Below are 22,592 nucleotides of genomic sequence, written 5' to 3' on the forward strand. Positions count from 1 at the left end.
CAACCCTTTCCAAAACTGATAAAAGAAGAAATGTTTCTTGAGCAGCAACCTGAAGACTAGCATAATGATGATGAAAATTCCACTTTGCCATCACAGGAATAAATTACATTTGACAATATATTTCAAATTAATTAAGTCTTGGTGGGCATAAGAAACCTTTCCACAAAGATTAATTGCAGATTCATTTAACACAATCAAACCTCTGCTTCCCTGTCAGTGCTCAGATTCGAATGTTCTACTTCACTTCACTTCTCTCTCATTTCACACAACATAGCAGTGTTTATCTTGGGTAAGCGCTCGGTGTGCAGGGGTACACAGAAAAGGTGAACTGAGCGATTCAGCAGATGGTGAACGCTGTTGCTGGGAAAGGAGTTGCTGCACTTCCAGAAACATCTGTATTTGTGAAGGCAATTCTATATGTTGCTGTCGTAACTTTTCTCTTTTTTCATGATAGACCCCCATTTCTGTTGCGGGTCCTGTTGCCAGCCTGTGATAGCATATCTCTCCGGATCCTCTGATTTATGGGCCAGACTTGTTTTCCAGATGGATGCAAAGCTAGGACGCTGGCCAGATCCAAAGTCTTCTTCTCCAAGTCTGACATATGCTGCATGACACACTCCTCCAGGTACCGAGTGAGTGTTAGAGAAGGGTCTGCACCTCTATGTGTCAAACCACTAAGACAGTAAAGGGATAGTTCACTGTAACTTCTGTCATCATTCACTCACCCATATGTCGTTCCAAGCCTGTATGACTTTCTTTCTTCGGTGAATCACAAAAGTAGTAACATTAAATGCTTTATATGTAATGCATTAAAAAAGCATTTTAATGCATTAATTATTCCTTGAAATGCACCATAGAATGCATTGTACGGTCTCATGAATTATTGTAACCACATTAAAATACGTTACGCCTTTAGAACGTATAATGCATTAAAAACACATGAAAAACATTTAGATGTAACAAGTGATCTGCAAATATAATGCTCTTAAATTTAGCAATTTATTTATGAAATATATAATGCATTGTAATGTACATTATGAATACCTTTATAATGCATTATACATAAAAGCTTTAAGTAGTGTTATTCAGAAAAATCATTTTTGTGAAAAAAAAGTCAGCAGGGTCCTGTTTTGGGCCCCTTTGAATTTCATTGTTTGGACAAAAGCAGTTAAAACTTTCTGCTAAACATCTTCTTTTATGTTCCACAAATAAAAGAAAGTTATAAGCTTTTGCAATGGCATGAGGGGGAGTAAATGATGACAATTTTCATTTCTGGGTGAACTAGTGAGTTTTGGCAAATATTTATCAATTATCATCTCTTTATATTGAGAAACTTTCTCATGGTAATGACATAACAATGAGAAACTTTCTTATGGCTTAGTAACTCTTTGTAACAGGATGTTAATGGAATGTACAAATATATCCATTTTTCTGACAGTAGGCCATTCAGATGTGATGTTATTAACCGCTGAAATCTGATAGGCTGCCGGTGGCCATGTTGGTATCCGATTTATGTAAGGATGTCCACCACAGAAGATGCATACCAATTTTCAACTTAATGAATCATACAGTTGTGGAGTCATAATGTTTTTTTTAGGTATAGCGCCCCCTATTGGCTGAAACCCCCTACTGAAACTTGATGTGCATCCTCAGATTGTCCTGTGTGTCAAGTTTCGCAACCCTTGGACATTGCATTATAGGCCAAATCATAAAAATGGTTATTGTCTGGCCAGTTAACTTATATCTTTGCAATGGTTTGACAAATCAAAAATGTTTTGCCAGCACTGTCTCTAGCTGCTATCTGCCTATTTCAATAAAGATCGGACCAAACGGCCTAGAAAGGATTAGAAAAAGTATGTTTTGAAGAAAATCCAAAAACTTTATAGGTGGAAATGAAATTGGAGATATACATTTTGCAGGGCCTGACTCATGGATTGGGGGATTGTTTCTAGCCCTTAGGGTTTCAAAATTACAATCCAAAATGCAAATTGCCTTATTATAGTGCCACCTAGTGTCACACAGGTGTGTGTCTGTGCGCCTGAAAAACGGCGAACAATTTTTGAGTTTGGGGTCTCTACAATTTATGGTGTCTGACCCCTAAATATTATTACAATACACAGGTACTTTTGAATGTCTGTCAAGGAGACAGAATTGTTATTATTTTATGTTTTGGCTACCAAAATGGTGTAGTTATGGCATCTGCCAGCAGGGGCTAATTGGACCATGCTAACCCACCACACCTTGACCCCCTTGCCTGGTATTCTGGTCTGTATGCACATTTGTCACAATCTAATCAACTCCTGATGAATAAAATCAAGTCCTGAACTACAAGCTGTTTCAATACAAACATCGAAAGACGTCAAATGGTTTGCATCTCACACAGGGGTTGCCAACTGCAAATTGTGCTTAACTTTTGCTGTTACTCTATTAAACGGCACATCAGGAGGTACACAAGGAAGGGATTTGTTTCTAGTGTTATAATTTTCCAAAGTAGAAGCTAAATTGGTATGTGTATAATGGTGTGTGACACTTTAGTCGGTCATTAAAATTCATATTTCAGTTAGATAAAATGCATTTAACCACCTAGTGCATATTTTTATGCACAAGTCATACAATTAGTCAATTGTCATCTGCCACCAATTGTTTACTGAAATAGTATTTAAAAAATGTGAATTTATTATATTATATTGCTGTTGGCAAACTCAAACTTTTCAACCTTATTCTGTAAGTGTGAGGTCATGGAAAAGACAATCTTGAGTATAGATTTTACGCTTTGGAAACAATAAAATAATTTATGCATGGATTTTACTCATAACATCAAGGAAGAGTACAATAAAACTCTCCGTTTGTCAGAGGATCATAAACTCAGATCCGACAATGCCAGTTCCGTTCAGCCTTTCGTCGCCAATTAGCCCATGTCACGGAAAACACTATCTTTAGGAAACATGCTGTCATCACTATCCCAGCTCCAACAAAAAAGCAGGCACTTATTCAAGCATCTGTGACACTAGAGCTGATTTCACTACCGCTGCCCTTGTTAACAGGGAAGCTGTCTTGTTCATTTCACACACTTCCAATGATCTATGTCTCCCTGTGGGCAGAGTCAAGGGTATTCTTTTAATGCAGAGCAAACATTAAGTGTCAGATAAGTGACAGCTTGCTCTCCACAGAGCAGATACAAACAGAGATGGCTCAAATCCAGTGCTCTATGAGGGGAAATGATGGGACTACATGAAATCCTAATGTAATGTTCACGTCTCCTTCAAAACACATGAACACGTACAGCCAGAGCAGAGTCTGCAAAGCGTCATGAGAGATGGCGTTAAATGACCTCATGTCTCAAAGCACATAACATTACAATAATAATGAACGTAGACAACTTAGAGCTCGGACATGTACCGCCTGACTGCTGCAGATTCATTTAGGCGGCGATAATGTTACCAAAGAAACTCATGATTCAGAGTTCGAGGACGTGAACAGCTCCGAGTAGAACGTCACGGGTTGTCATCCCATAATTACGATAATTATGAGCATAAGCTTGTTGTTTTGGTTGTTTTTTTGTTCTGACTGTTTGTTTGTGGCACTCGGTGACTGTCTGTCTACAACTCTGCATAGCCTCGAACACGCTGATGACGTGATGTCATTGCGAGCAGGGTGCGCGAAGGTATGCAAATACATAGGTTGACAGGCCGGTAGGACATCCTATAATTGCATTCGGATTGAATGCAATGATTGGAGGAAAATATTTTGGCCCTGAGACTCCACAGAAGATATATGTTCATTTGTTAATATTTAGAACACTTCTCGATTGCTATCAGGATGTGAAGAGAGTTTCAACCAGTATAAGTGTTTATGAAAAACATTGCCTTTAACTAGCAAAGTTGGACACATGACGTGTTGGTCATTCTGCCCCCATCCACATAAACAGTGATCAAAGCCTTTTCACAGATCTGCACGTCACCTTGGTTTCGTTTGGAGGACCACAATTAATCACTTTCAATAATGAACAATGCTCTATTGTGTGCTGGTTTGTAAATGAAATTGAAAGAATTTTAAAATTGAGGTAAAACATCTATTTTTAGACAGGCCCTGTCAGGGTGGGCGTTTTTGTTGCAGACCTCCCTCTTTTACAGGAACAGGAAATACAGCAGATTGCCTGGGAGTTGATACTCTGCCAACTTTAAATGCCACCTCTAAAAATATCCGGCAGGAATGTTCGGCTTGGCAAAGGGGTAAGGTCGGTGGCCCATGGTTTGTCGCCACTCTGAAGGCCTATTTTGACACGACAGCCCCCTTTGAGTGTAATCTGAAACCCTTCCTCTGTTACCCTCTCTATCTTTCTCTCTCTCTTTAAAGCTCTTTCTGCAATGACACTAGACCTTAGAAGGACGGGTTAAACAGAACAGAGCCTATTCACAGCATCCCCAAGGGTGTTCTCTTTTTGTGGATTCTGGCCTGGGAGACGCACCATCGCCTACTTGTCTGAGGCCTAAAAATACCTGTCAAAGGTAGCCATGCTGGAGCTGCGTGATGGGGGTTATTTTGCTGCTGGGTTTTTTAATCGTGCCACTGGCAGGACAGTTTGTTCCTGTTAAGGACTCCTCACAAACAACTTGTGCACTTGTTTTGATATGTAAAGTCTTGACGACATCATAAAAAGACTGTGGCCACATTATCAACATTAGTCAAGAAAATATTCCTAATAAGGTGAACCTATCAAATCAATACAGGCATATGCCAACTGTCTTTATAAAAAACAGAATATTGTCTTAAGCCGGGGACACGCTTAACAACTGTAAGGCCGATTCTGAATGTAATTTGATAAGACTGATCATGCCCAAACGTGCCGAGTCAGAGACAGTTGAGTTCAGTCGGTGTTCACAGTTGGTTTACAATCTGCTCGAGTCGTTGAAAACAGTCTGTAAGTGTGTTCAGTTCAGTCTTAGAATGTTTCAGCTAGTCGTTAAGTGTGTCACCGGCTTTAAACTGGTCACAGTAATCAGGGTTACGCTTCTTACATAATCAGAATATGTCCCAATTCTGATTCAAATCTGAATATTCACAGGTGATCTTTCTAAACTCTCTATCCATGTAACATTTTCTGCATAAATATACATCTAACAGAGACTTACAAGACCAGATAAAACTTGACAAAACTAGACAACAACTAAGACAACAAGCTAAGAAACCAGGCTCAAATGTATGCAACTGAAGCCTCAAGTCTTCCATTTAAAATGTAATCTAAAGAATAAATGTATAATGGGCAATACATTAAAAAGAAATAAATTGACAGGTTCCCATAATAACTTGCTCAAACATCTAGAGAGAATAACAAGGTATATATACATAAATCAGTGGCATATTACTTGGAATAGTGCTAAAATAAGCAAGTAGGGGAAATTAATTCACAGTCAAGACACCAAACAGCTAGAAGAAAACACAGATGGAAATCATACAAAAATAGCTTCATTTTGCATGGAACACATGCAGGTTGGGTTTTTTATGCTCTACCCCGTATGTATATTTTGAGAAATCAGATTTCATCACAAATAAGCATACTGTCTGCATTGACATTCCGTTTGTAGTATTAAAATAAAAGAAAATGATTTACAGCACAATCACTTAATTTTAGTCCCTTAAGTGGAAGGCATTTTTTAAAAAAAAATCACATTTATTTGAGCATTTGCCATACTATCATAGAGATGCTGGAGCCGAGGGCCCCTGTAGACCAGGACCAGTCATCACAAGCTCTGTGTTTAGATTGCTGGAACCAGGTGTTTAGACAATTCAGTCTGGCTAAGAGCACGCATGTCACTCTTCCCAGCATTCTCCTGGGCCCGTTCTAAAGGCAAGGCTTGCTTTATCTCTGAAAATGCCCAAAAAGAGCATGCAGGGCTGGGGAAATCATTTTCAATGTCTCACTGTGGTAACTTAAGGAATCTGCTACACAATGGGTATTGCAGACTCTTTCTATCCACAGAACTGTGTCCTACAATGATAGTGGCTGGGCTTTATTAATGAATCAGAACTAGATTTTGCAGTTTTTTCTGTCACACCATAACACATACAAAATACATTTCTAGGCTAGTATGTATTTGTTCATAAGCTTGCTCACACAAAATCCTGTAGTTCTCTTTTAAAGAAGCACGTATGTAAAATGATTGTAAATCAATTACAATAAGTAATCAAATCAAATATTCATGCTTAAATATAGTGGAATATCCTTTTTACCTAAAGCATCAGAGGTGCACTTATCTTTTAACAATTCACAAAACTCAAACAATAAAATAAATAAATGCATTAATATTGCTCGAAAATAACTGTATTCTTTTGTTTATATTGCTCCTTTTCACTGGATCAAAAAAAAGAGTGGAGCGCTTCTTCTTAGCGAAAGGTTTGGTTAAATCAGCTTAGTTTATATACGATAAGTAATTGTTCACCCAAAAATTAAAATTCTGTCATCATTTACTCACCCTCATGTCATTCCAAAGACTTTCGTTTAACTTCGGAACACAAATGAAGATATTTTTTATGAAATCTGAGCGATTTCTGTCTCTCCATTGACAGCTACGCAACTACCACTTTGACGCTTCAAAAAGTTCATAAAAAGATTGTATAACTAATCCATATAAATTGAATGGTTTAGTCCAAAGTTTCTGAAGAGACTCGATCACTTTATATAATGATCAGATTGAATTTAGGCTTTTATTCACATGTAAACATTTTGGGTATTTTGGGATATTTTGGGTGAAAACATAAAATCATTAATGGCAATTAAATATTAAAGTCAGTCTTGCCACATGTAACTTGCTTTTTTTAACACGCTAATTAACACGTAGCCTATTTTAAACAATGTATATGCTTTAAATGTACATTCAAATACATAAAATATTTTAATATAGTTCGTCCCCGAGCAATGCCCGTCCTTGTCAGAGAAAATATAATACAATTCCGCCCCCTACCGGACCACAACAACCAAACAAGTATATTTTAACTCTGATCTAATACTGCCCTCTGTGGAACCAGTTTAGTCTAGCACAGATTTCACAGACACTAAATGCAATTGAAACAGGCCATTATTCGTGTCTGCGGAAGGTTCGTTTTTAAAAGTGCCTATCAGATCGAGTTCATCAGGCGTCAGGAGAGAGTCTATTCATGTGAAAACGAATGAAGATCACCACTCACTCGAGTAGGGACCAGGTGAAGAGACAGATTTTTTTTTTTACAGTAAGCATCAATCACCCAGACACCTGCAGCTGTCTGTGACGAATTATTTTTGCATGCTGCTCTCAACTACCTCTTAGATGATAAATTATGGCTTGATAATGCATTATTATATCCACATAATGTCCCTTATTTGCCTATATATGCATTTTGCATGGATTGCATTGGGTGCGTTACTGTATTTGATATCTTGAATGTAATGTTTTTTTTTAAATGAGAAGCAGCAGCAGTAGCCTAAAGCCTGCCTCCATCGACAGTACGGTGGTACTGGCTGCTGTAGTTTTTCGCGGTCTCTCTCTGTCTCAATTTTTTTTTTTAAGGAACAGCAGAGAGCCTCAGCACACAAGGACAGGGAATAGGAATACCAGGAACTCCTTATTTGCGCCTGTCAGAGGACAGATATATTTCGTACATGACGCATTTGTAGAGAACAAACAGGTAAATATTGGCACGATGTATTGTGTTGATAAGCGCGCGATGCGATGCATGCGAATGCAGCTCGAGCTCACTGTACACGACGCGCGCGCGACGATACGACATATAAAAACGAAGCTGAACGCAGCTCGCTTGCAGATGCGATGATAATAACAACGCTTCAGTCGCGTCGCGTCGAAACGCATCACTCGCTTGCGATGTAGATTGGGTGTTTAATCTACATTAATGCAACGAGGTAAAAAACAAAATGGGGGTGAGTTAATGTGGGAGGAGCAGGGTTAAAAAACAAAAATATGTATTTGTGCACGACCTAATGTGGTTTGAAAACAAACATGTCCGGATTTGCATGTGCATTTGATAGAAAAACAGTGAAGCGAAGGCGAGGCCTTTGATAATACGCTTTGAATCGCGGTTTCGGCGACGGCCTCTCGATCACGTAACGTTACCGCATCCCGGGTGAATATAATGGTGTTAACGTGCTGGCAGGAGGCGGGTCTTTCATTACATATATTTGTGGCGAAACTTTTCATAGCGGGGAGGAATCGCGTTCTATGTTTATAAATCTTCGCTGTTTATCTTAAAACATGCGCTGCGCCTTTAAATTGGGATGGCAGTGCGGGGTCGCTGCAGGCTGTGCCGAGAGAAGAGCCCTTGTCTGTCGACGCGGTAGTTCACAGTCTGCCATTCACAGACCCCGGGTCACATTTAAAAAAAAAAAAAAAAAGGGTGTAATTTTCGTGCTTTATGATACTTACCAAATAAATATGACATGAAATATTGATTAGTCTTGAAAATCTGCCTAGCAGCAAGACAGACAGCAATGGTAAAAATTTAATTATTAATATTATTATTATTATTATTAATCATGAATCCAAGTTACAGTGTATATGGAGTAGTTAGCTAAACAATTAATAGGGCTGCACAATATTGAAGAAAAATGCGATTTGCGATAGCCTAACCCATTAACTAACCCATGTAATATTCGATATGCTATATGATAAGGCTTAAAGTGTGTAAAATAAACAAATTATATTTTACATTATCTAACCTAAATACTTGTCACTTTTTTTTTGTCAGAAGAAAGCATCCCTACAACTTCTGGAAGTGAACAGCAGTGTTTTACTGTAGCATAAGTAGTAAGTGTCATTTTAACATCAGTGTAAACCAGGGGGTTTAGGTTTCAGGCTGGCCTGCATTAGGTTTAACTACAGAAACTGAATAATCAAATGTAAACATAAAACACTGTATGACTTAAATATACACTGATTCTTATTAAAGCTACAGAAGTTATTCAGTCAAGAGCAGCGAGTGATTTTCTCTGTCTTTTGTTCATGACCCCAGTTATTATTTCAAGTCGCTGCGATTTGCATATCGCATGTACATTTGTGATATTTCGATATATTGCGCATCCCTAATAATTAACTAATGTAACATGTCTTTATTTAATTTAAGCAATGCATGTAATGAGTATTTGTATTTCGTTTTTAACTGTTGGCTTGTGTCCTTTTAGCCTTTCAAGATTTGATGCTTACAATAATAATAATAATGTGTTGCACAAAGTATACTTCAATTTTTTTAACATGCATAATAAGGTACCTATACAGATGTGAATTTCATCATCAGCATAGTACGTTTTCTAAAGCCCAAAGAGTAAATTTGGGTCTACGTACAGTGCGCGTGATCATCAACATAATATATGTGTTCTGTACACATGCAGTCATATTTTTCTAACTGTGCATACTCACGTTTAGCTTACAAATAAACCTTGAATGTTTTTGTTCCAATTCATTTGTTCACAAGGTGGCCACACAGTCCAGGGACGTTGTTTCAAAGACGAAAAACAAACAGATGAGACGAAAATAACTAACTAATATAGATGCAACATCTATAGACGTGCGCGTTTAAACAAGTAGAAAGACTGGAGAGAAACAGTGCAGACACTAAACAAGTATGAAACTTTCCACTGTGCATTCGACGATAACCTGTGTTTGTGTACGCAATTAAATAAACTTTGAAAGGCAATGTGTTCGTCTGTAGGCATACACTATATGTTTGCGTCAAAACTGTATACTTTGGCCTTAAATATTCATACCTGTTTTTATTCACAAAATGTTACCAATTACCCTTTTACTAAAGTCCCACCTTAGTTTCCAACTAAACTTTGAGACTTTGAATTTTCATTGGATATCGCAATGAACAGGATATGATGTCACCCTAAGGCTTCAGGTGAAAGAAACCCAAGCTGTAACCTTTTAACGTGTGTTTGTATTAGCTTTATTCTTGTTCTAGTTTAGTCATTAACATGGATAAGAGAGTGTCTGATCATTATCTGTTGAAGCAGATGGAGACTGTTGAGCTCAGTCACATTCAGGATGTTAACGAATGAATCATTTTGTCTTGATTTATCTGTAGGTACTCCATCCAGTGGCACTGTGAGTCAAGAGGAGGTGGGTCTGCTCTGTCACTCACATGATTGATGTTTTGATTACATGTTGCTGAATGGATTGTTTACTTGATCAAAAATGATTATTGAAGCAATGTTTTCATTTTTCACCACAGCAAAGGCAGGATGTCAGCCAGAGGAGGAAAGAAAAAGATCACCAAGCTGTCTCGGTCTGCCCGAGCAGGAGTCATTTTTCCTGTCGGGAGGATGATGCGTTACTTGCGCACAGGAACCCATAAGTATCGCATTGGCATGGGCGCCCCCGTCTACATGGCAGCTGTCATTGAGTACTTAGCAGGTGGGAATCAAGAAAGCAAGCAGATGCTTTTCTTTCCACCGAAAATTTGTATATATTCTATTTTCATTATGAATAATTTAATTACACTGGCTGTCAAAAGATTGAAAATGGTTCTTATTGCTCTGATGTTTTTGTAGCTGAGATTTTGGAGTTGGCTGGAAATGCAGCAAGAGACAACAAGAAGGGGAGAATCACTCCACGACACATCAAGCTGGCAGTGGCCAATGACGAAGAACTCAACCAGGTAATGAGTTACATGTTAAAATAGACTGAGGGCGGTTAGGGTTAATATTTAGCGCGGTCTTGACCAAAAACAACTCACAGTACACGTTTTTGCTGTAGTCTACCATGGAGGTAGAGCGTTAAAAGCAATGAATTTGCCACCTTTGTTTCAATAGCCCACTTCTATCCTATGTAGGCTAATTAACCGTATACAGCGAAGCAAAATGTTTAAGAGCAGAATTTTTACTTTTGTTCTAATATTTCTAATAATAATAATAGCAATGCCATTGTTTTGATGTATTATTGAATAGTTGCTCAGAGGGGTGACTATATCAAATGGTGGAGTTCTGCCTCGCATCCATCCTGAACTGCTCTCCAAGAAGAGAGGCGGCAAGGTGAAGGTGGAGACTCAGGTGACCGTTCCGGAGAAGAGGGCGAACAGGAAACCCATCAAGAAACCCAGCAAAAAGAGCAAAGGAAAACCAGGCCGCAAACCCAAAGTAAGTGCAGGACATGCATACGTTGCTCTGGTACCACGTTTGACTCTGAGAATACAACAAATGTTTCTTTCTGCAGAAAAGCACAGAGAATGACAAAGAAGCAGATGCCAACACAACAGTGGAAGACGGACCAGGAGAGGGATTTACTATTCTCTCTGCGAAAAGCTTGTTCCTTGGACAAAAGGTGAAAATAGCTTTGCTTATCACATACATTTCTGCAGAAATTGATGGTAGCAAAGCTAATACCCTGGCGATTTATGGCATAAGGAGTTAACTCTGGTTTCTTTATCAGCTGTCCCTTACAGAGAGTGAAATCAGCAAAATCGGAACGATCAAAGTGGAGGGAATCATCAATCCCACAAACGCAGAGATTGATCTGAAAGAGGGAATCGGTCAGTACACTACAAGATTATTAATATCAGCTATGTTTCCATTCAAAGTTGCGAAATTAACCATTTCCAATCCCATGTGTTCAAGAGAACAAAATCGGCACTTCCTGGGAAATTGGCACAAAATATCTGTAATAAAAATGGAAGTTGCTGCAATTGGCTCTGTTTTCCTACATCATAAATGACTTGCGTCTCAGAGCGCGCTGACGAAATGCAGTGAACGCCGTAATGTGATCTTGCCTGGTGTTTGGGAATGCAATCATGTGAGATGCTTCTTGGAGGGAATTAAACCAAATCATTCTGATGACAGACTTTGGCTCAGGCATTTCAGAATGATCAAACCAACAATTGAGATGCTGTGCGATGCGATTGGTCCGCTGGTTAGTCCAGTTATCCAATCACATCCTCTGTTGAGGCAAAGTCATGTTAGCTTTTTTGTTGCGCATTGAGGGATTTATTCAGTAAATGTGTTTCCATTGTAGTTTATGTGCATACGTTTTTTTTAGTTTATCTTGGCATTTCCGTTCAGCGTTTTTTAATGCGATATCCCAAAATGTGCATAAAAATGAGTGGATGGAAGCAGAGATATTGTTAGCTAATACAAAATTACCAAAGAGACCTATTTTTGAAATGTGTCAAAAGCTATTAAGTTTTCCTTTGATACAGGTAACGCTCTGGAGAAAGCAGGAGGAAAAGATTTCTTAGAGACCGTCAAGGAGCTGAGAAAAAGCCAGGGTCCTTTGGAGGTTGCATCAGGTTAAACACACACACACACACACACAGCTTGACACAAGCAGACAGAAAGCAGACTCAAATTAGTGTGCGCTCTAGAAATGTTCAAAGGGGCAGGAAATGACCTTGTTAAATATTTTAATACAGAAAAAAAGTACAGCTGTCATGGAAAACCTGGAAATATCAGGAATAATACAATGATCATTTACAGGCCTGGAAAAGTCATGGAAATGAGCAGAATCTAAAAAAGTCAGTACTGAATGAGCAGTACTGAAATATTGAATCGGCTAGATAGGCTTGTTAGTGCTTGTGTAAAGTAAAACTTGTTAACGAGTCAAAGTGCAACATTGGATTGTGTGTTGGGGGTCTTTTTGAAGTACTAGCCTAATAAGTATCATACAAAGATGAAAAAATCAGCCCAAAGTGTTTTTGGTCAAAAAGTGTTTAAAGGGGTCATGAACTGGCTTTTAAATTTTTTTTATAATGTTGTCTGAGGTTAACTTATGATGTTCGCTTGGTTTTTACATTCAAAAACATCAAAATGAATAAGTAATAGGCTATTTTCTACCCTGGTTTTGAGCCTATCTCCTGAAACGCACGGGTTTTATGGGCGTGCCGCATTGAAGACTTGAAAGTAAATGCCCACTGCTATGATTGGATAACAGTTTTGCATAATATAATGAGTTTCATGTAATGCACGAATCGGTGGGCGGGGCTAAAGAGGCAGTGTTGAAGAAGGCGTTGATCTTCTGCGAAGGCGGTGTTTGATACCCACTTTGAAAAACCTGTCGTTCGCTGTGCCTGGTGTCAATAAAAGCTTTTATTGGACTAACAAGGAAGTTTTCAGTTTTGAAACTTACAGGATATTCTTATAGTATAATGACCTCTTATATGTCAAAAGCTCAAGGAAAATTTGATTTCTCAGTTCATCACCCCTTTAAAAGTAAAACAAGAAAGAGAAGAAATCCACTGTAGGTTAAAAAAACAAAAAACAAAAACATGTTTCTGTGTTAAATAAATGTTGTGACTGGAGTATTTCTTATTCCCTCTGCTTTGCAGTGGCTGTGAGTCAAGCCAATGGGATGGCAGCACGTTTCATCATCCATTGTCACGTCCCTCAGTGGGGTTCAGAGAAGTGCGAAGATCAGCTCGAGAAAACGGTCAAGAACTGTTTGTCTGCTGCCGAGGAGAAAAAGCTCAAATCGGTGGCCTTCCCTTCACTACCCGCTGGACGGTGAGCATCAGAATCATGGGGCTTAAAATGACCTAAACTTCACTTTTCAAAATCAAACGCGTCTACAAGCCATTGAAGATAGTTGCGACTGCGAGTACGCTCAGGCTTACAGATCGGTAGTTAACCGAGTTTCGATGCGTTTTATGTCCAAAATAGTTCCCAGAAAATTTAAATCATCTCACTTTTTTCATTTTTGTTCCCACAGAAATGGTTTCCCAAAGCAGACAGCAGCCCAGCTAATACTGAAGGCCATTTCAAACCATTTTGTCTCAGCAACCACATCCTCTCTGAAGAACATTTACTTTGTTCTGTTTGACAGCGAGAGCATTGGGATATACCTGCAGGAGATGGCCAAGATGGACACCAAGTGATGTTCGGGCGGGGGTTTGATTTCTTTGAAAGTGTAACAGCCTCGATGCAGCTCTGTTTTAGCTTTGCTTTGACTGGTTTTGTCGGCCTCGACATCGAGGGAAGGTAAAATGAGTTGAACATGAGCTTTAGCAGAGAGTGCATCCAGGCTGGTAAGAGCATTCTAAGTGGAGTGTAGTGCAGCTTGGTGAAAGATGTTGTAGGTATATGTTTTTGACAGCAGATTATTTGAAGGTGTTTAAACAAGGATATTTGTGAGTGATGTACTGTACACATTTATGTTTCACTGTTCTCCTTTTAAAGAAAATACATTCATTTAGACTAGATCAACTTAATCTTCATTGTTTGCCATTTTTATCCTTAGACTGAACTTGTTTTTACATTCCATGTTCAGAGTTGAACTTTTGAGCGTTGTTTTTGGCTAGATATCAAGTGTGGTTTCTGACAGTTTTGGTTTATCAAAAAAAAAAAAAAGTGTTTCTTGTTCAGCTTTGAAATAAAAAAAATGTTTTACACCACAGGATGAGCTTCCATTTATATACAACTAAATGCAATAGTTTGCACAAAACATTTACTCAGACACAAGTGTTGAGGGTAATATCACATTACAAATAACGTAATCAGATTACTTTTTTTGTAAAGGAACGCATTACTTTTAAATTTACAGCGAAATATCTGAGTTACTTTTCCCAAAAATAATCCCGTTACCTTGTTTTTCCATTTATTGACTGACAGCTCTCCTGTCCCCATGTTGAGAGACATCGTTTCTGTGTAAACATGATTGTTACTGTAGTTCTATATTTTTCTTTATAGGAGTTTGAACGTATTAAATCAACATCCACTTTTATTGAATGGGAAATATTCTGCCTAATATAATTTTTGCTGAAACATAAGGTTAAATAAATAATTGGCACACAATAAAAATACTGCCATCACACATGTAATTCCAAACAGTTTTGTAGACTTAAATTGATCAAACAAAATATATTTTTATGTTCCATAAACGACATGAGGATACAGAATGTTCATTCATTTTGGGTGAACTAGCTAAAGTGTAACTTCGCCAATTTTCAGCTCGCTTTGTATTGTTGTCTGTATGACTGACAGCTCCAGGATTTCGTGAAAACTACAGAAATGTACACACGGACAGTGGGGTCAACAGATGGTTATTAACAGAACAGTTTTTGTAAGGGTAGGTTTAACATTGAAAATCGTTTTATGTCTAGCATTATGAAAAAAAAAAAAAAAACAGTATAGCAAGCAACAGCTTTTTCTTACCTGTAGCCTACGCGACGCCGTCCTTTTGGTGTTTGTTGTCATCCATTTTGAAATGTTGACTACGTTGGTTATTCAGATCTTTCCATTGCAGTGTTCTCTGGATGCTTCACTGGGGTGGAAAACGAATAATTCGCTCCTGCTAAACGTTTACTCTTTGATTTTTGCAGCCGGGATTGGAACAATACAAGTTGACATCATTGTATTACTAAAAGTTTGCTAAAGAGTATTTCATACTAAAGAAACGCGGTATGGACTACTTGTGGCGCACTTCCGTTTTGAAATAGTACAACTAATTTATTTCCGGTTATGTATAGGCCTATTTTCAATGCGCTAGTTACCAGAGCCCGTCTTTCTCTGTAGTTACCTAGTTGACTAAACGCAACCTAAAATGGGTGTCTGCAAAAAAAAAAATTTTTAAATCTGGACATTTTCAGAGACAGGATAAGAGATATTCTGATGATTAGGCTAACGTTACTGTGTTAAGGATTTTCCAAACTCAACTGAACATTAAGTTTTAAGCAGCTGCTGGTAAACGCAAATATACCAGATAGCCTATCTTATGAATACGAACCTTTATTTATTTGCATTAAATATTTGAATCATTGTGTCATTTTTCATTGTCAATCATTTTACTGTAGGCCTATGTAATTTACATGTTTATGCTCAAAATTCTTAATATTCAAAGTAGTTTACTGTCATTCTGCTGTATGCTGTGTGTGTGGGTTCTGGTTTAAGAGTAATTAACTATTTAACATCGTCAAATTTATTTATTTTTTCAAATATTTTAAAAGACTGGACTAAGAGCACCAGCACACAAGCAATTCGTTTTATCAGTCAAATTCATTTATAAATGTAAACTCAACAGATATGAAATATGATCAGTGAGAGAAAACAGAGATAATAAGAAGACGAGCACTGGACTGCTGCAGGTTATGGGGAAATATATTGATTTATTATTCAGAATGCACAGCTGGAAAGAAAATATGTTTATATGAACATTTAGGCAAAGTTCAAGATAATTCATGTTAACGCAGAGAACATGATTCATTGCTTTAATCAATTCACAGCTATACAATGTAATAATCTGCGTTCTCATGTATGTAGGTGCGCTGAACGTTGTTACTAGAAACTCCAGAGTTGTAATAAGTAGAAAGCGAAAGCAGTTGTGCAAGTAGTCCATTTGACCCTGGAAAATACCTTATATTTGACTCTGATAAGTGTATTCATTGCAGACTGGTGGAACATGCCCAGTGCATTATGGGTTGAAGTTTCCCCACCTATTTGGCAAAGGGAAGACAATAGCCTTTTTTTTTTCTTCTCTGCTTTCTCTCTAGTCAGGTACAGTATCAGCGATTTCAAAAAATATATCGCCTTTCTACCATATAGGCAGCCAAGTTTTATTGAAAGTGTCACTTTAAGTAAATGACTGGGTCTCAGCTTGTTAAAAGACTTAAATTAAAAGAAAGCGATGAAATAAAATTGACGCGTAAGAGGAACACAGTAACACATGATTAGGATATTTACCATATATTTATTACATTGTAAAAAGTACATTAACTTTTATTCATATATACAGATTATTTTCATTGAGTTACCTGTCGACTACAGAATTAGTTCCTGATGTATCTAAGAATGCAGTACAACAAGTGCACATACAAAAGAAAAGAAAATGTCCATCTGTCCACAGCCACCTCTTAGGTTTGTGTTGGTTTCATTGATCTTCTGTCACTGAAGTACAGCAGTGACAATCTACATTAAATTACAGTACAATTCCTTAAAGCACCTACAGCTTTCTGTACTGATCCAAACATACATGCTGAGAGGAGAAACCACGAGTCTCAGGTCATACACTGATCTCTAGATGAACTTGAGCTGTTCTCGGGAGCTCTTGGCTGATGCAAGCGCAGGTGCGGGTCTGAGAACATATTATATTTTTATATTAGTGAATTGAACAGCTCTCTTCTGGCATCAACTTTTTATGAAGTATTCATTAATTCATACAAAACTAAAAAGTGGTTGCTAAACTTCCAGAGTCGAGATCACCACAATAAAGGGATATGGTTGATAGAAAGAACAGCAGAAACGTGTATTTGAAAGAACTGATCAATATCATCATGATCATGGCCAGGAGAAATTCTCGAAAGGGAAACTTTTAAAGAGCAGAAGCCCTACAGCATAAACCTGAGCAACAAAACTCTCTCTTTAAGACGACTTGCGAATAAAATATACCCATCCAAATAAAATAAAACTTGACATTCAGAGTTCACCTGGTTCATTTCGTTGAAAACATTAGTGACGTGTCTGGAATGTTGTAGAGGTGCACGGTAATGAACTATGTGGCGTCATCAAAACAAGTCTAGTGGGAACAAGCCGTATTTTATTGTCATCAACCAAAATAACTTTTGTAGACTTAAAGGGACAGTTCATCCAAAAATGAACATTCTGTCATCATTTACTCACCCTCATGTCAAGTCAAATCTGTATGACTTACTTTCCTCTGTGGAACAAAAAATATACTTTGAAAAATACAATGGTCCATACAATGGAAAGTCAACATTTTTTTGTGTTCTACAGAAGAAAGTCAGTCATACAGGTTTGGAACGTCGCAAGGGTGAGTAAATTATGACAGAATGTTCATTTTTGGGGGAATTAACCTTTTAATTTCCCCACTAAGGAACCATGTATGGCAAAAAATAAGTGGCTACTTCTCTGTGACCGTGTTCTCTGGACCAATTTACGGCAAAGCAATGTAATTAAAGTGTAAAAGCCACAATAAGAAACAATATGAATTGTCAAAATAAATTAAGTTTTCTTCATCATACTGTACAGGTTCAATTAGCTTGAGCAGTGTAGTTATTATGGTATCATTAGCTGGACCCGGTGTGCGATACCTCTACCAATCAGCCATTCTGTCATCACTGACTAAATCTCACGAGTAACAACTGAGCACTAGTACATTAAAACCTGCTCTGACAGGTGCAGCTAACCTACCAGACCCCCCTGACTGAAAAGAATGTAGTCTCATCAATAATGAACTGTCCTCCATGGTGACACCTTCGTGTTTTGAATAAATATGATCATCTATGTAACATCTGTTACTGAAGGACGTTCGAGTCCAAGCAGTTTGGGAGTTGGCTTTGATGTTTGAAACGAAGAGAGGCAACCATGCATGTCAATGTCCTCTCTTGCGCTCTTATTCCAGGTCCTGCTGTTACATAATCGAATAGTGTGGGCTACAGATGTGGAGAGTGTTTGCCTGCAGGAGAACAGTGAAATCAGACGCTTCTTCCACTGTGTTTCTCCTTCAAACGCCGCGGCACTCTGTCGGCTTCCGTTTGACGGGCGGGTCAGTCAGCGGAGGGGCGGGGGAGCAGGGGCACAGGTGAGGTAGCCTCTATGAGAGCCGGGTTCAGAATGATTGGCAGGGACATCGGGGGAACGCCCACTTGCAGCGGAGAGGCGAGGGGCTGCAGGATGAGTGGAGACTGGCCGAGAGGGGGCGGGGACACTGGAGGACTCATCTTTGTTGGAGTGGGCATCGGAGGTGTTGAGGGGGGAACTGGAGATGATCTATCTGTTCCTGCACACAGAAAAAGAAAATTATCCACATTTTGACCAAGCAAGGATGCATTAAATTGCATTAAAGCAATAGTAACAGTAAATACATTTATAAAGAAACATTATAAATAAAAGATTTATTAAGAAATACTGATCTTTTGAACTTTCTATTCATTAAAGTATCATAAATGCATTAGAGTTTCCACATACACTACCAGAAACTAGTTTTTTTTTTTATTTTTTATTTTTTATGAAAAGATGTCTCTTCTGCTCACCAAGGCTGCAGTTATTTGGTAAAAAAATACAGTAAAAACAGTAATATTTCAAAAAAAAATTAAATAACTTTTCTACTTCAGCATAGAACCAATAACGCTTACGATCACCGTTGGCACTAGGTGTCTGCATATCCCGAGGCGACGAGGGTCTGCTGGGAATATTTGGCTCTGCAGGGGCAACTGGCACTGGTGAGGGGACTGGCACAGGGGGAGAGGCTGGAGTAACAGCAACAGGCTGTGGGACGGCCTCCACAGGAACATTACACACTGGTTCTGTACAAAAACCAAAAGGTATCAGTTAACGTGTTGTGTGGTTGAACTCAATTAAATGGTAAATGAATATATGAGTGATCATTGCCTGGGATGACAGCCTGTTTGAAGAGCTCCTCCTTTAGCCGGGGCAGGAAACAGTCAATTCTTTCCCAGGTTATTTCCCACAGGTCAGAGTAGCCTGTACGAGAGTCTGCACTGTGAAAGATCCCTGCTGTGTCCATCACCAACAGCATGTTCTTCAGAGACTCAGGGATTGCCTCCAGCTGTGCACCAAAAGTCAGACACACTCATCAGCGTTAAGGATTTAAGAACTTTTCTGCTGTGAATCTTGTACACCTGAACTAGTGGTGGGCGATATAGCAAAAATAACATACCACATTTGTTTCAGGCAGGATCACAAAGTTACTGGGCAGTACAGCCAAACTAATTTCCTTACTTTAAATATATAGCCGTACAAGATATCAAAACAATTTTTTCAGATACAGTAGGTCTATTTAACTGTAGCATTCAAGCAAAATATTGCAAAACCAAATGTAAAAAATAAAACACTGCATAGTCTTCACTGTATGAATTAAATACACACTGATTCTTATTAAAGCTACAAAAGTTCTTCAGTCAAGAACAGTGATTGATTTTCTCTTGTTCTTGTGTTGTTTGTTTAACATTAAACGTGCTGTAAGCAATCTCTGAAAAAAAGCTGTTAAAAGTGGAACGGACCAGGAACCACAACACATTTGTAGCCAATCAGCAGTAGGGGTTATACACTAGGGTGGTCCTTATTTTTAAAGTCTCCAATTGTCATGCTCTTAACCCTTCAAATTGTTCCTTTATATAAGAAAATACAGCATGCCAATTTGTATGGCAGTAACATAATAATTACTGGGAGCTCAATAGCTTTAAACTTTCTGAGATTTTGATGATTTTCGTAAAAACAGATCATTTGAATTGGTATTGTACCTGGCTAGTAAAATTCCAAAAGAATCTCCATAAAAACATCTAATGCACCATATGTTCCTAAATATGTATTTTAGATGCATATCTCAGTTTACTTATTGTAGAAACTAAATCCAAATTAATCCATCCATGACCCGTTTTAGCAGATTTACCTTTCCTGGTGGAATCAATACATATTTCTATTGATGATCACCTTGGTTATTGTTTGGGTTTAGAGCACATTTTTTGGTTAAAAAAATTACATTACGTTCCTTGAAATTGACCCGGAACTTTGGCCGAATCAAGCAGATTATCAGGAGGCACAGGCAACCATACATGCAATGAAAGTAGTCGAGAGAGGAGTGGCTCTGATTCAAGAATACAATGGCTATCTCACACACTCTGAAGAACAATTGCAGTTTCTCCTTCATGTGGTGGAAGATCACCGACGGATCTATCCAGACTGCAAAAAGTCAACACTGGCTGCTGAGCATCAGAAATGAGGGACTATTGTCATTGTTGTCATGTCAGTGTTGCTCTGATTTCAATAAAATGTAGTTCATTTGCAGCAACTTTTAATATTACTTGCATATCACAATAACGCCGCACAGCTTAACATAGGCAATCTTCCACAAGATTGAGCTACCTCTAAATATAATTTTTTTTGTCAACATTTTTGCATTTTTGAAGTTAAAAGGAACAGTTTAAGAGGTTAAGACACTAACATTTTGCAAAAAAAAAAAAATTGGACTTGATAAGGACCACCCTATTATACACTCATGATGGGGGAGGAGAGAGAGAGCAAGAGGGAGATTTGAAGAAAGACTGTAGAAAGAGAGAGAGGATTATGATATTGCTGTTTCAGAGAACCAAGATATGCTGTTGTTGAATGTTAGCTTTAGTAACAGGACAGTTGAGCGTCATTGTCTGGAGCTGCTTTTATATATTTGCTTTTATATACTCTCGTGTACAGTGTTCTATTTTGTTTATCCTTGTTTTGTGTGCGTCATCTTCGCTTTATTTTTTGCGAAGCATTATATTGCTTTGCTTCAGCTATGATAGAGACATCCACTCTTGCATTGCGTGTTTTATGCATTTTGAGGGTGGAGCAATGAAGGGAGGAGTGTGTTTGTTTGGGTTGATTTCAAATATTAACAGTGTTTCTGAGAAATCGCTTACTGCACCTTTAGGACACAGACAGCAGGAGGAATATTAGGCTGCTGTAACTTTAAGACAGACAATGCGCAGATCCAATATATTGATACATATTTTTACTTCGTTAAAACAACCGATTGTGTTTACCTTGTGTGTATTTCACAGTTTAAGCACAGTAAGATATGAAAGAGATCTTAGTTTAGTACTCACACACTGGCTTTCTGTGCATGCTTTGGTAATGTGCACTCAGAAAAATCAGAACAGAACAGCATGCGTGTAAAATCGTTTGAACTGCCAAGGCTTTAAAATGCATGCAAATAAACTTCCGTGATGACAATGAAATGCAATGTCACATGAGCGTAACCACAATAGAGATTAAAAAACAGGCTTTGAACTGCATATGATAGAATGCATACTGTGGCACGATATTACCCATCTCTCTGTAAAGGCAGATTGTGGAGACATTTTAATAATTCCCAATCTAATATCATCAATATCAGACACCCTTAACCTGAACAAGGAATCATCATTCACACATAAACAGACATTATTTAAAAAAAATCCCATGTAGTTCCAAATGCATTTCTTTCAAGTCGATACAGGTGATTCTTATGCTCATCTGAGATCTCACCAGAAGGTCGCTGGAGCCAGCATGCATGTACTTGTCCATGAAGTCTAGAATGGTGAGCCAGAGGGCAGCAAAAGTGGGCAGAGAGAGCAGAGGAGAGAGATGCTGCAGGAACACCTGAGGAGACCAAAAACACTTATCAAAATCACTTCAACAAATGAAAATCAGCATCCTTTCAATTCATTCAGGTTTAAGTTAGGATTAATGAGCGAAGAAATCCTAGGCCAGACCTTAGAAAGCAGTGTGCAGGCCCTCATCCTGGTCTCTTCCATGCCGCCCACATCAGCTGGACTGATGTTGTCCAGGAGTTTTGTCAGCAGAGGAAACAGGACCTAAATAAAGACAGACATCACCATCTTTAATCAGTTCTTTTTATTGAAGGAATTGTTTTCCAAAAATTAAAATGCATGTTAAACTCTTCAACTACAGATACAAACAGAGCTAGTTCACCTTGTTGAAGCAGGACTCCCACTCCACCGCGTCCAGAGTTTGTAGATCGTGCACAAGAAGTGCTCTCTGTAGGTAGGTGAGAGCTTGCATGCGGACTTGTCTCCGTGCATCACAGCACAACCAAGCCATACCTACAAGGCCAAAATGCATACGTTACAGCACATCTCTGAACATCCAGTTTCTTTTATACATTCAA

The 22,592-nt window shown here is 38.4% G+C and overlaps 2 protein-coding genes across 20 annotated transcripts in view; one reads left to right on the top strand and one right to left on the bottom strand.

The window, feature by feature from the left end:
- Positions 1 to 7,046: 7,046 nt before the first annotated feature.
- Positions 7,047 to 14,366, top strand: macroh2a2 (macroH2A.2 histone). Of its 10 annotated transcripts, none has more exons than XM_084392213.1 (11): positions 7,468 to 7,662; positions 8,737 to 8,795; positions 10,072 to 10,106; positions 10,219 to 10,400; positions 10,538 to 10,644; positions 10,934 to 11,122; positions 11,199 to 11,306; positions 11,415 to 11,514; positions 12,178 to 12,267; positions 13,303 to 13,477; positions 13,683 to 14,366. In XM_084392213.1, the coding sequence occupies exons 4-11, from the start codon at positions 10,229 to 10,231 to the stop codon at positions 13,846 to 13,848; spliced, it is 1,107 nt and encodes a 368-aa protein (XP_084248339.1). In that variant the 5' UTR covers positions 7,468 to 7,662; positions 8,737 to 8,795; positions 10,072 to 10,106; positions 10,219 to 10,228; the 3' UTR covers positions 13,849 to 14,366. The 10 variants fall into 10 exon arrangements, with proteins under 10 accessions (XP_084248338.1, XP_084248337.1, XP_084248339.1 ...); XM_084392214.1 differs by having other exon boundaries at positions 7,538 to 7,662; positions 8,740 to 8,795; XM_084392218.1 differs by lacking the exon at positions 7,468 to 7,662 and adding an exon at positions 7,680 to 7,894 and having other exon boundaries at positions 8,740 to 8,795.
- Positions 14,367 to 16,635: 2,269 nt separating this feature from the next.
- The window catches only part of gbf1 (golgi brefeldin A resistant guanine nucleotide exchange factor 1), an 86,013-nt gene continuing 80,056 nt past the window's right edge, over positions 16,636 to 22,592 (bottom strand). For 5 of the 10 annotated variants that reach the window (XM_084392230.1, XM_084392227.1, XM_084392228.1 and 2 more), the window contains 6 exons: positions 22,397 to 22,527; positions 22,177 to 22,278; positions 21,950 to 22,063; positions 19,316 to 19,493; positions 19,060 to 19,230; positions 16,636 to 18,704 (listed from right to left, as the gene is read on the bottom strand). In XM_084392230.1, the coding sequence (XP_084248356.1) occupies positions 18,472 to 18,704; positions 19,060 to 19,230; positions 19,316 to 19,493; positions 21,950 to 22,063; positions 22,177 to 22,278; positions 22,397 to 22,527 (929 nt within the window). In that variant the 3' untranslated portion in view covers positions 16,636 to 18,471. The remainder of the gene's footprint in view (positions 18,705 to 19,059; positions 19,231 to 19,315; positions 19,494 to 21,949; positions 22,064 to 22,176; positions 22,279 to 22,396; positions 22,528 to 22,592) is intronic. The other 5 variants (XM_084392229.1, XM_084392226.1, XM_084392224.1 and 2 more) reach the window with 3 other exon arrangements.

The sequence above is a fragment of the Rutilus rutilus genome, assembly GCF_951802725.1.
Source record: "Rutilus rutilus genome assembly, chromosome: 20".
NCBI classification, from domain to species: Eukaryota; Metazoa; Chordata; class Actinopteri; order Cypriniformes; family Leuciscidae; genus Rutilus; species Rutilus rutilus.

Bases quoted from the DNA above. Each gene is read 5' to 3' on its own strand.
- macroh2a2 (XM_084392212.1), top strand. From the start codon at position 10,229: ATGTCAGCCAGAGGAGGAAAGAAAAAGATCACCAAGCTGTCTCGGTCT. The intron at 10,645-10,933 runs GTAATGAGTTAC...ATTATTGAATAG, and splicing joins ATGACGAAGAACTCAACCAG to TTGCTCAGAGGGGTGACTAT. The intron at 12,268-13,302 runs GTTAAACACACA...TCTGCTTTGCAG, and splicing joins TCCTTTGGAGGTTGCATCAG to TGGCTGTGAGTCAAGCCAAT.